This window comes from Copadichromis virginalis, linkage group LG12 (genome assembly GCF_057382275.1).
Source record: "Copadichromis virginalis isolate Kocher_CV1m ecotype Utaka linkage group LG12, C_Virginalis_male_GT1.1, whole genome shotgun sequence".
Classification (NCBI taxonomy): Eukaryota; Metazoa; Chordata; class Actinopteri; order Cichliformes; family Cichlidae; genus Copadichromis; species Copadichromis virginalis.
In genome coordinates this window covers 12,884,708-12,898,428 of record NC_140629.1, presented here as the reverse complement: position 1 = coordinate 12,898,428, position 13,721 = coordinate 12,884,708, and the positions used below count along the sequence as shown (strand labels likewise).

The 13,721-nt window shown below is 45.6% G+C and overlaps 1 protein-coding gene across 1 annotated transcript in view; it reads left to right on the top strand.

The window, feature by feature from the left end:
* LOC146696591 (voltage-dependent N-type calcium channel subunit alpha-1B-like) overlaps positions 1–13,721 on the top strand; it is a 222,287-nt gene that overhangs the window by 113,398 nt on the left and 95,168 nt on the right. The window contains exons 9-11 of the mRNA XM_085474072.1: positions 2,528–2,643; positions 2,830–2,916; positions 9,959–10,042. Of these exons, the coding sequence (XP_085330198.1) occupies positions 2,528–2,643; positions 2,830–2,916; positions 9,959–10,042 (287 nt within the window). The remainder of the gene's footprint in view (positions 1–2,527; positions 2,644–2,829; positions 2,917–9,958; positions 10,043–13,721) is intronic.

The following is a 13,721-nucleotide window of genomic DNA, read 5'->3' as shown; positions in this document are numbered from 1 at the left end:
ATTTAGTGGAATACACCGTGAGTGACCTTTTAGATGCACCACTGCATGTGGCAAGTATATAAGGGAAAGAAAGGCGTTTGGCTGCTGTCAGTCTGGCGCAAAGCTTACAGGACAAATTTAAAGATAGTGACAAAGTCAGCTATCAGTTTGTTTTTATGCAGGCAGATTTAGTTTCAGCTTGGATTTAATTTAGTTGTTCTGCCACTGTGGAAAACAAAGCAGTGGTGGATGGGAGCACTTTTCTTCACATTTAAGCTTTTTGGACCCATATCTGCAAGGGCTTAAGGGGAGGGGACATGAGGGCAACAGCACAAGCCATATGTAGCACTGGTGGTGAAATACTGGTAGTGGGCATGTAAGGCCTGTTAGCACTACTTCTTGCCTTCTTTGTATGTAGTATAGGCAGTATAGTTACCTTTAACAACAATACCAGAACAGAAGGGAAATATGGGCCAGATCAGACAGATTCTAGATTCGTAGGAGCCAAGGGTGTCTGACAAGAACGCTCTAAAAGTCCTGCCTCCACACCATTTATCCACATATTAATTAAACTTATGTTTTGTTTACATGCTTTGTATCAGTATTTATTATATTTAATTGCTTTTTATCAATATTTATTCCCATTGTGAAATGAGTATTTTAATCAAAAGTATATCAATATTTATGCTTTTAATCCCGTTTTTAACACTGGGTTACACATACATAAGCTGAGTCTCCAAAGAACAACTGTGTGTTAAATACATTTATTTTACAATTTTACAAACAGCTAATTACAACTACCTACCTACTACAACTCCACTCTTCCAGGAAAGAAAAGAAAACACTAAACTGTAGAGTGAATTAAAAAAACAGACATGGTGCAACAGTTCTCTGAACTCTGACGAAATTAAGGACGTTAGTCTGAGGAGGTGCGTTGACAGCCAATAATTGCTCTTTCAACACTTTGAGGGGCCTTCGCACATTATGTGCAAACACTAAATACTACACACTAAAATCGTGATATTCCTGCTTCGCCTTGCAATCAGCACACACCAGGAAAGGCAGACCTTCATCCCAGTCTCTCTCAGAGTCAAGGCAGTTTTATGCAACCTCTCTAGTGCACCTTGTGGTTGGGGATGCTATGGGCTAGAGAGGACATGCACACTACATAAAGATTGGATGCCTGCCTGAACACTTTTGATTGAAAATTTCCCTACGTTACCTCTTTGCTGCCTCCTGTGTGTCTCGATGAGAAGGTGTAGGTCTACCAGTGATGATAATCTTTATTGATGTTTTCTTATCAGTTATTTTGTTAAGATAAATAAAATCCACTTGCTCTAGAGCTACTTAGATTTACACACTGTCATAAATGCATTTTACAGTTCACAGACAGCAGTTTTTAGTTCCAGATGTGAGTGAAACAGTTTCGAGTCATGCTATCATCAGTGTCTTTTTGCTTTTTTCCATGACATTAAGAATTCTCTCCTTTTCCTTCTTTCTCCTTCATATGCTTCTCTTTTCTTTTAATGTGAGTATGCTGACTGTACAAATAATGAATTGACAGCCACCCTACTTGACAGGTAGCACAGTGGCCCAGAGCCCTGTACCCTGTTTCTTGTCATTAGTTTGACCTTTAGCACCCACTAAAAACATTGCTGCAAACCAAATGTACCCACTCCCCACTGGTACTCCTCACAGCAGGAGTCTGCAAGAAAGAACAAAATGCCATACCTCAAAAACTACTCAGGTGCTTCAGGAACACCACAAAGGTATTTACTTGACCTCCAGTCTCCCTAGAATCCAATAAGACCTTAGTCCAACAAACTCAAATAATCCACTGCCATTGTTGCAAATAAATCTTTTATCTTGAAACAGGACAACAGAAAACTAACATTTACTGTGTAAGAGGTTTTCCAGCTGCTTGTGGTCAAAGAATTTGGCAATAATTTCTTGCTATCATCAGTCACCAGCAGTATTTCAGTATTTAAGGACTGGCTGGAAACTTCAGTTCCGTGTAAAATTTAAAGTGGGTTTTTTAAAACCCCATCATTGTGGTATGCTACTATCATCAGCTATACTATCACAAATACAAACAAATATATTGTTCACAGTGCAGGGTATTTAATGGAACCCATTCTATCTGAAAGCACGAGTATGTCCAATGTGCATGTTATTTTTAGCTTATCTTTTTTCTGTCTTGGCCCATGAGGAGAAGATGAAGTCACTGGTTTTAAATTGCAAATATTTTCTAAAACTGGCCAAGTCAAACATCATCAGACTGTGACTTGAGATAATCTCATTTCAATTAGTAAAAGAAAGAACAGTGTGTTTTACCGTTGTGACAGATAGTATTTGGTTGTCTCAGTATAAGACCATTTTTCAGTTTAGTGTGAGGGTTAGACAGGGACTTTGCCTTACCTGCTGGAAGACCGCCGTCTGTGTACCCATCAACAGCTGAATGCTCCAGGGTCTATGTTGACTTGTCAGTTTTAATAACTTTTCTTTGTGTGTGTGTGTGTGCATGTGTGTGTATTTGTGTTTTTTTCAGGGAATTTGCGAAGGAGAGAGAGCGTGTGGAGAAGAGGCAAGAATTCTTGAAGCTTCGCCGACAACAGCAAATAGAGAGAGAGTTAACTGGGTACCTGGAGTGGATCTGCAAAGCGGGTCAGAAACACAATCATATCTTTACACTGCAGGTGTAAATTTAGTTATTTATATATATATTATTTATATATATATTTATATATATAGTTATATACTGATTTTTACCGTTGGATTTCAATAACAGCTTTGCTTTACTTGATGTTAGCACTATTATGACATAATTGTTTATCATAATTTGTGTTGCAGAAGAAGTGATGCTGGCTGAGGAAGACAAGAACGCAGAAGAGAAATCTTTGGATGGAGCATGGTACAAACGAAAACACAACAACTCTGGTGAGGATTGGTATCTTCAGAATCAGTTTTCAACATTGAAAACATTTACATTTAGAACAACATGCAACCATCATTAAGAAGTTAAATATAAAAAGTGAGCTGAAATCTAAAAATCTTTGGATGCACATTATAAGACTTACAGGTCCCATATTTTTTAGCTTTAAAAAAAAACTATTTACGTTTATTATAGCTTTGTGTGTGGCTATGTGGCTGTGCATACATGTGCCTGTGTATGTTTACATGTGTGCTCATAGACCAGACTAGCTCTCATCTGCAACTCACCCAGGATTACAATTAACCTTTATTATGGTTATAAAGGTGGAAGGCCAATGAGATCAAAATGCAGGAGAGAGAAGGAGGCTCACTGAAGTTAGCATTGTAATATGAGTGCCCTTCATGCAGCTGTGACTCACTTTTCTGTCATTTGAATACCGTCCTGTTTTTTACTCTTCCTTTTTAAGAAATTCTCAATAGCAAACTTGAACTGTGTTATTTTACAGAACGCCAACAGCAGTAGAGCAAATTTGGGTGTTATGTCAGCAGAATGGAAAATATTTGTACAACCTAAATTCTTATGTCTTTTATGATAAATATTGCATAAACCAAACTGGAGGCCTCTGTTTTTTTTCCTCTTAAGTTTTATATGTATGGTAAGGCTGCCTCCTTGGTTTAGTTATGGTTGTTTTCCTTTTCACTTACCATATCTTCCACACTATAAGGCACACTTAAAATCCTTTAATTTTCTCAATGAAGACATTTCACCTCTCATCCGAGAGGCTTCTTCAGTTCTTCTCGGATGAGAGGTGAAACATCTTCAAGCAACTTAAAGAAGTCCAGACACTTTTCTTTCTAAGCTCCTTAGACTACAATGACCTGGATGACTGAGAACCTTCACAGACAACACAGCTTAGCATTCACTGTGTTTATGTTAGTATAATATAAACACAGTGAAGCTGGAGGAATTCAAACTTTTTTCCACTCAATAAAAGTTGAGGGTTCCCGATGGTTAGGAACAAATGCAATGGCATGGCAGGATGCTATAAACGGCCCAAACTTCAGTCAGGAATCAGGAGAACAACTGAGGTAATCCATCCACAATACGTGGTTAGTCATTAATATACTGCAACAACACGGGAATGGAGCAGCTGCCAGAGAAGTCAATATTAATGAATCAATGGTACGGAAGAGGAGGAAGAAAGAAGAATGAGTTCAGTAAAGTTTGACCTATCTGACTGTTTTGTTTCGCTTAATGCGCCTTATAATCCATTGCACTTTATGTATGAAAACAGACCCGTGCCTTATAATCTGGTGTGCCTTATGGTCCGAATAATACGGTAAATCACTCATGGTCAAACCAGTGTTCCTCTCTGTCCTGGGTATGGACACCCTTGCAATTGGAAATATGGCAGCCTGCCTGAAGGTGCAGATACATGGTAGATTCCTGGTCTGGTGACGTACATCTTCTGTGTTAAGCCATCCACTTACCCAGAGGTTGTTTTGTTCTCCTAAGATCTAGATAATGTTTATTGTCATATAGACAGTCTGAAGCAGAAAAAGACAATGCTATTCACCAGACCCTATAACACAGGGGAAACTACACCTAGTCTGTATGGTTTTCCTAAGATACTTAAAAAGGCATAACTGTTTAAGAACTGTTAAAGGTATACTGTCAGTTCTGTCACCCCAAAATTCTCCAAGGTTCTGGATTTGGTCCTCAACCCAGAGGGCTCCAAAACACCACATTCCTGAACACAGGAATGGAGAATGTGGGAGACACCATTATGGAGGCATATGAAACAATTGCCTCTTAGGATGTTATGTCTCTTTTCACTTTGCCTTCCAGTTGCTGATGCAGTGCACATAGTCTCTAAGACATTACAGGATTGTGAAGGGTGCGCTTCACAACAGGAACACCCTCAACACCAACCAAATATGTCTGCTCTTGGAACTAAGTTTTATTTCACATGCAAGGGACAGACAGAGAGAAACATGGATCCACCATCAGCTTCCCAATTTCACCTGGCTAACTTAACAGTAAAAGTACTGTAAATGAACTAATGGCTCTGTAGTTCTCTATTTTCTCCATATTCATTAGTTCAGTTATAGTACTGTGAAAAAGTCTTGAGCCACACCTCAGTTCTTTATATACTGCTTCAAAAGACGCTCTTGTGGTCTAGAGGAATAGTTCTCCTTGCTAAAGCTCCTTTATACTTTTTTTCTTTGGACATTGGCTTCTTTCACTCAGTCCAGTCCTTGAACCTAATCTTTTTCAGACTTTCAAAAATTGTAAATTTTAATATTGTTGCTGATAGTTTTATATATAAATCCAATCAGTACTGAAAATCATTGTCAATGCCTGAAAAGTCAAGCATCAGAAAAAGAGTTAAGATTTGCTATTGATAAACATCATTCATAACTAAATGTGGTTATCCCAGCTGGGCATTTGTCAAAGTCGGGAACATGCATAAAGAATGATCCAGGCAATCTAGGACAGAAGGACCATTGCTCCTAAAGTAAACACTATTGGTAAGTTTTTATTTGTGAGGAGTATTGGAGCAGGTCAGACACATTTTTTTCAAAATAGAGTATTCTTTGGGCTTTCAACCCTCTATGCCAAAATTGGTCCACCCCAAGGATTAGCTCCACTGGTATACACAACTGCCAAGAGAATTGGTGTGAATTATACCATGGAGAAACAAAAAAAAAAAAAAAATTGGCTAAGCAGATGGCACAGCACAGAAGAGCAACACTTATGGTGCCTATTTACACCTACAGGCAAGTTGCCATTTGTTTAGTGATCAGTGCAATATACTGGATAGGGAGGAAGTAGGCCCATTACAGGACTATATATAAGGACTATATAGAAATTATTTTTTGTGCAAACCCTTTTGCATTTAATATTATTATGGCTTGTGCTGGATGAAACATTTTTCCCATTGAAAATGCCGTCTCCAGACAAACAGAATGTCAAGGGTAGTGTCGTGGACGAGAGGAGGAGGACCCAAACGCTGGACTCACAGGCAGGTAGGTGAAGGTGGATGTTTATTGCCGAAGGAGTGAGCAAACAGTACAGAGGGAGGCAATGGCTGGCTGACTGAATGAATGAACTAAGGACTGACTGACTGACTGGACATACAGACGACATCGGACATACATCATTAACATCAATGACACGACAGAGAACTGGTGAAACCGAGGAACTTAAATACACAGGTGGATGATGACAATGATTGGAAACAGGTGAGTACAGGGCTGAACATAATCTGACTAATGACACGGGAGACAAGCTGACACGGGAAAAGACAGGAAGTGAGAACATTAATGTGGCGAACCAAACTGAACATGAACAAACTGAAATCACTGGGTCAACGACCCAGGAACCCTGACAGTACCCCCCCCTCCAAAGGCCGGCACCCGACGGCAAAAAGAGAAAGAAAAAAAAAACCCAGAACAGGGCGGGCGGAGGGGGCCCAGGACGGAGGGACGGAGTCCACACCAAGACAGTTCAGGGGGCCGACCGTGCGGACGGCAACGGCGGCGACGTGGACACAGTTCAGGGGGCCGACCGCGCGGACGGCAACGGCGGCGACGAGGACACAGTTCAGGGGGCCGACCGTGCGGACGGCAACGGCGGCGACGGCGGCCACTCAGGCGAAGAGGGTCCGGGGGCCGGCCGTGCGGAAGGCAGCGGCGGCCACTCAGGCGATGGCGGTCCGGGGGCCGGCCGTGCGGAAGGCAGCGGCGGCCACTCAGGCGATGGCGGTGCAGTTCAGGGGGCCGGCCGCGCGGAAGGCAGCGGCGGCGGCTCCCCAGTGTCAGGTGCACTGGCCGAGGCCCGGTGGGCACAGGACCAGTCGAGGCGGGACCAGGCGAAGCACAGGCCCTGAGGCTGCAGCAGACGAAGGCCCTGAGGCTGCAGCAGACGAAGGCCCTGAGGCTGCAGCAGACGAAGGCCCTGAGGCTGCAGCAGACGAAGGCCCTGAGGCTGCAGCAGACGAAGGCCCTGAGGCTGCAGCAGACGAAGGCCCTGAGGCTGCAGCAGACGAAGGCCCTGAGGCTGCAGCAGACGAAGGCCCTGAGGCTGCAGCAGACGAAGGCCCTGAGGCTGCAGCAGACGAAGGCCCTGAGGCTGCAGCAGACGAAGGCCCGGAGGCTGCAGCAGACGAAGGCCCGGAGGCTGCAGCAGACGAAGGCCCGGAGGCTGCAGCAGACGAAGGCCCGGAGGCTGCAGCAGACGAAGGCCCGGAGGCTGCTGAGGCAGAGGCCGGGCCGGGCGTGGAGGCTGCTGAGGCAGAGGCCGGGCCGGGCGTGGAGGCTGCTGAGGCAGAGGCCGGGCCGGGCGTGGGTGCAGCTGAGGCAGAGGCCGGGCCGGGCGGGGGTGCAGCTGAGGCAGAGGCCGGGCCGGGCGGGGGTGCAGCTGAGGCAGAGGCCGGGCCGGGCGGGGGTGCAGCTGAGGCAGAGGCCGGGCCGGGCGGGGGTGCAGCTGAGGCAGAGGCCGGGCCGGGCGGGGGTGCAGCTGAGGCAGAGGCCGGGCCGGGCGGGGGTGCAGCTGAGGCAGAGGCCGGGCCGGGCGGGGGTGCAGCTGAGGCAGAGGCCGGGCCGGGCGGGGGTGCAGCTGAGGCAGAGGCCGGGCCGGGGTGCAGCGGAGGCAGAGGCCGGGCCGGGCGTGGGTGCAGCTGAGGCAGAGGCCGGGCCGGGCGTGGGTGCAGCTGAGGCAGAGGCCTGACCAGGCGATGCAGGCGCGGAGGCCTCTGGCCGGAGACAGGCAGGGCCAGTAGGCCCGGAGGCCCCTGGCTGAGGAGCGGCCGGGCCAGCGGGTACGGAAACCCCTGGCTGAGGAGCGGCCGGGCCAGCGGGTACGGAAACCCCTGGCTGAGGAGCGGCCGGGCCAGCGGGTACGGAAACCCCTGGCTGAGGAGCGGCCGGGCCAGCGGGTGCGGAAACCCCTGGCTGAGAAGCAGGAAGGCTCACAGCTGGCTCTGGGTGCTGTGGCTGCAGGTCCGGGAACTGGACGGGATGGTGGACAGGTGACTGGGAAACAGGAGGCGACTGGACTACAGAGCACTGGGCGGCAGACTGGACTACAGAAGAGTGGAGGACAGGTGGAGACTGGACTACCGGTGACTGGAGGACAGGTGGAGACTGAGCTACCGGTGACTGGAGGACAGGTGGAGACTGAGCTACAGGTGGCCGAACTGACTGGAGGGCAGCAGGAGACTGGACAGCAGGTGAGTGAACCGACTGGAGTGAAAGCTGAACAGCAGGTGAGGGAACTGATTGGACTAAGGAGACTGATGGATAAACAGAGGCCGGTGAGGCTAATGGCTGAGCTAAAGAGTGAGCTAGTGAAGGGGACAACAGTGTAGCCTGGGCTAATAAAGCTGGGGCCTGAGCAGGGGACAGTTCAGCTAGTCTAACCAGTGATACTGCGAGGGCGTGAAAAGCTGGATCAGGAGGTGGATGAAAGGGTGAAGTAGGAGGTGGACCGGTTAGCTCTTCCAAGCCTCCAGGGAGGTCAGGCTGGGTTCTGGCTGCCCTCAGCCTGGGCGCTGGGACAGACACAGAAGGTGGCTGGACACCAGTCACCCCCACCTGAGAAACAGGAGCGGGTGTGGAGGTAGACTGGGTCGCAGCTGCCCTCCTCCTGGGAGCTGGCACTGGAGTGGGTGTAGGCTGACTGATAGGAGTGGAAATAACGACTGGGTGAGTGACACTGACAGGTCTATCGGGTTGTATTCTGGTCTTTCTGCCACCACTATTTACAGTTTTTGACTGAACAGGCTTTGGGGAGCCAGAGCAGAAAAAACCTTCCCAGTCCACATCATCCTCAAGGAGGGAAACTCCCCATGAATCAGAAGAGAGTCTGTTGTGTGTTTTAAGTGGATAATCAGATGAGAGGTGTGAAAAACAGTCACTGGAACTCACCACCGGGAGTTGCTGAACAGAGTCCGCTTTATGGCGGCGCGTGCGCCGCTTTCCCCGGGAAGAGGAAGCGGGCCGGGTAAACGGCTGAGCCTCTGGCGCGGTAGCCTCCGCTGAGCCGAGATGGGAGGTGTAGCCGCTGTGCCGTGGCGAGGCGGAAAGGCTGGAGAGTGAAAAGGCTGGCGGGCGAGCGAGGAGCGAAGCGGCGGGAGAGCGAGCGGCCGAAGCTTGGGCTGTGACGCCCACTCTCCACGGCGAATGCTCCGGTGCAGCTGAGGCAGCAGGTGGGGGAACGTGGCGTCTCCGAGGCCCGCCCAGAGCCAGGCGAGTCCCCTCGAAGACGCGCTCTCTCTCCGCGAAGAGCCGCTGTTTTCCCCGAAGCCCCTCCGTCCAGCGAAGGAGCGCTGCCTCCTGCCGCTCGAAAAGTTCAGGGTCCGCTGGGTCCACAACGCGTGGTCGTGTCATTCTGTCAAGGGTAGTGTCGTGGACGAGAGGAGGAGGACCCAAACGCTGGACTCACAGGCAGGTAGGTGAAGGTGGATGTTTATTGCCGAAGGAGTGAGCAAACAGTACAGAGGGAGGCAATGGCTGGCTGACTGAATGAATGAACTAAGGACTGACTGACTGACTGGACATACAGACGACATCGGACATACATCATTAACATCAATGACACGACAGAGAACTGGTGAAACCGAGGAACTTAAATACACAGGTGGATGATGACAATGATTGGAAACAGGTGAGTACAGGGCTGAACATAATCTGACTAATGACACGGGAGACAAGCTGACACGGGAAAAGACAGGAAGTGAGAACATTAATGTGGCGAACCAAACTGAACATGAACAAACTGAAATCACTGGGTCAACGACCCAGGAACCCTGACACAGAATCAACTTTGATTTCCTCCTTTGGATTATTGAGTTCTGTCAAGGCACAATAGCTGAAAAACTGAATATTGCGTGGCATGTGGCAGAGTGAGGAAACCCCCCAAAACAAAACAAAACCAGAAGACTATTAATATATTATTAATAATATAATATTAAAGTATATGAGCTGCTTTCTGACTTAGTTCATATTCCTTTTTTATTTTTGTGTTTCCTTGATGTATTTGCAGTGCTAAAACGGACCAGGAAGAGTAAGAATGATCTCATCAATGCAGAGGAAGGGGAGGACCACTTTACTGACATCTCATCTGTTGGTGAGGACAGTGCCTTAGATTTGTGATGGTTCTGTATGTTAAACACACAGCATATCAATTGTCCCCACTGCAAACATTTACATCTGTTAATTGTAACATTAAAACCACTGACAGGTTATGTGATTAATTTGGATTATTTGTTAAACTGCAATATCGTGCTGGAAGACCTTGGGTCTTTATATGGCTGTTGCTTTGAAATGTTGGACTTTGTAGGACTTGGTCCCCTCCATAATTGTACCAGCAGGGACATGTTTAGCCACATGGTGTCCTTAAACTGCTTGCTCTCTGGCTGGTGTCCAAAAATGAAGTGGGCTTCATAGATAATTGGGAAATATCCTTGGAAACACTGGACTTTTTTGGGAGAAATTGTGTCCATCACACTTTACATGGAGCAGCTCTCACTTCTAGAATTCTAGATGAATTTATCAAACACCCCAAAATGTGACTGTCCAAAGTTTGAGTTTACATTTTACATGCATCTCTGAAGTTTTGCTCCTCCCCACTCCTCCAATATCTCATTCCCATAGAGACTGATACTTTTCTTATACTATCAAAAGCCAAATCAAAGAATAGCAAAAATCAATTTAAGTTTACAAATATGATACCTTCATATTTATCTCTTTATCTTTCAATATAAAGTTAATTCACACAGCTGTTGTTTTGAAATGACACTACAGCTTTGTGAATAAAATAGAATCGAATTGAACTGAACAGTCTGTAATCGTTTCAGACAGTTTTGCTGTCATGTTCAGGAAACCCTTTTGCTGTAGGCAGCAGTGCCTTCCAGCAGCAGGACAATACTCCCCATCACACAGCACAAACTGCATAGGAATGTTCTGAGGGAACAAAAAAGAGTCAGTGCCTTACTTAGTTGGCCTCCACACTTCCCAGATGATCTCAGGGATGCACCACAACAAGCCTAATTTCGAGACCCACTGAACCCACAAGATTAATATATCAGACACTAAAGGAGATAACAATAGACCCTTTCCTTAATAAGTCAGAGATGCTTTGGTAATAAAAAGGGTATCAACCCAAAATTAATTTTAATATTGTTGCTGATAGTTTTATCTATAAACCCAATCAGTACTGAAAATCATTGTCAAGACCTGCAAAATCAAGCATCAGTCAAGCTTGCTTATACTGTCTTAAATCAATACTATGTAATGGATACTTGAAAAGGAGTTAAGATTTGCTATTGACAAACATCATTCGGTAGATGGTGTTATTTTAATTCTGTTAAGCTGATTGCAGAAAAACAGAAAGTGAAATAAGAAAATCATAAGTAGAGGATGAAAAAGATTATACTGTTTATCAGGGCTTTCTGTGTCTTTAAAGGCTCTTAAATCTCCATCCATCCATCCATCCATTCACTTCCGCTTATCCGTTTTTAGGGTTGCAGGGTCTGGAGTCTATCCCAGCTGTCATAGGGCGAGAGGTGGGGTACACCCTGGACAGGTCGCCAGTCACAGGGATACACAGGGACAGACAACCATTCGCACCTATGGGCAATTTAGATTTTTCAATTAACCTATTCCCACAAAGTGCATGTCTTTGGACTGTGGGAGGAAGCCGGAGTACCCGGGGATAACGCAAACATGGGGAGAACATGCAAACTCCACACAGAAAGACCATGGCCTGATGGTGGAATTGAACTCAGGACCTTCTTGCTGTGAGGCAACAGGGCTAACCGTGCTGCCCGGGTCTTAAATCGGGTCTTAAATCTATTACAGGTCTTAAATGCTTTAACTCAAGTCACTGCAGTATCTGGTGCTGCTGTTTTAGCTTAATTTGCACATGTAGATTATGCACTTTGACTGCTTAAAGACTGTGTTTGGTCCGGGGCGGAAAACATACATAAAGGTGTTAAGAAGCGGACCCAAACACAGGTCTCTTCAGAGAGAAAACAGTGAATTTACTGTATCTACAGTGAAAAACAATAGGGAAAACATATACAAGTCCTGGAACTGGACTTGTATATACACCCCAAGGTGGTGATCTTCAAAATCCCCACACAGTGCTCGCGTCCGTGAACATTGGAATGGCATATATCCAAACTCATATCCAATCTGTGACTCTGCTCCTGTTTCCTAGTAAAGATAAACACAATAAGTCAGCTAGGCAATCCGTCTTCAAAGCAAGGTTTTTCAAAAGCAAGTCCATGGCTGTACTGACGAGGTAAACTGAAGGATCGAGTGTCAACTGGACCTCAGCCACACTGTTAAATAAGACGCTCCTGATGCCGGTAATCAGCAGCAGCTGGCGGCGGCTGACGAGCAGCAGGTGTGGCTGCCTCCAGCACGAGAACACTTCTGGGTCAAAGGATCACCCGGCGCCCAATATTTCCGGGGGCGTGAGCATCAACTTTTATGCACATTACAGGGAGATGGAAAAAAGGAGATAGAACAACAAAATACTACACACGACAACAGAATATGCTTAACTAGACCATTGGGCAGGGTGACCCGCAAGGATCGCCAGCCCAGGGTAAACCTAAAACACATGGGCCCCCAGACAGGCCCATGACAGTCAAATTCAGAAGACTATACACTAAAGTAGGAGAGCACCAAACTCTATCCTGATATATACATGATTTGAAACATTACCCTTAATTTTTTTAATTAATTGACAATAATTTATATCAAAAACTCCTAAATCAGACCAAATAGGAGTCAATTTAGGCCTGGCAGGCTATTGGGCTTTTCATAAAAGTAGCATGTTAATGAAAAATGGCTTTAGAATAATGAAGAATACTGGTGGTTTTAGCAACAACATTTTTAAATGACTAAATGCATAATCGCCACAAAATACTTTAACTTTACCTTATTCTTCATTTTGATTTGAGGTCAACATATTTTCTTGAAAAACACAGATTTTAACTTTTGAGTTATAGTTCCATCTTGAGTTTGGCTTAAATTTAAAAGAAATATTGCAAAGTTTTAAAATAAATTTGATAAGGCTTGTTGTACAGTATACAGTGTCAATAACAGCTAAGTAGAGACAAACATAAAACTGGATAATGTAGTCACTTAGGTGATACAGTATGAGTCAGAGGTCGTGTCATAAACTGGCTGTGTGGAGGCAGATGAGCACCCAAACGCAAAACTCACGGAGACAAAAAGCTGAACTCAAAATCACTGCTTTATTGCAGGCTTCACAAAGAAACAGAACTAAACTGGGAATGCTAACTGAGGACCGAGGGAACACAGAAAGGCACACAGGCTTGCGCACACAAATTTTAGAATAATTTATATTATATAATGTGTTTTTCTGGATACACTGTGCTTTTTCAGCATTCAAAGATTGATGACACCGTGTCCGAGCACTGGCTATGAATTTCAGAAGGATCAGGCCTTAACTTAACAGAAAAGTTAGCAATAGTTCTTTTCCTATTACAGCTACATCCACGTCTGTCGTGCTAGGCTGCTCACTAGGGCTGGATATCATCACTGATTTCTATAATCCATTCGATTCCAGTTTTCAAAGTCCCGATTCGATTCAACTTAGCCTCAGACAGTCAGAAATATTATAATTCTGATCATTTATCAGTACTGACTTCTTCAGAATTGTGAACATCACAGCAGATGCCTTTGTGTGAAAGTAACTGAGAATAAAACACAGAAAAACATGAAGGAGTCTGGTCTGGCTTTTTATAGCAGATAACCTTAAAAATATTCTA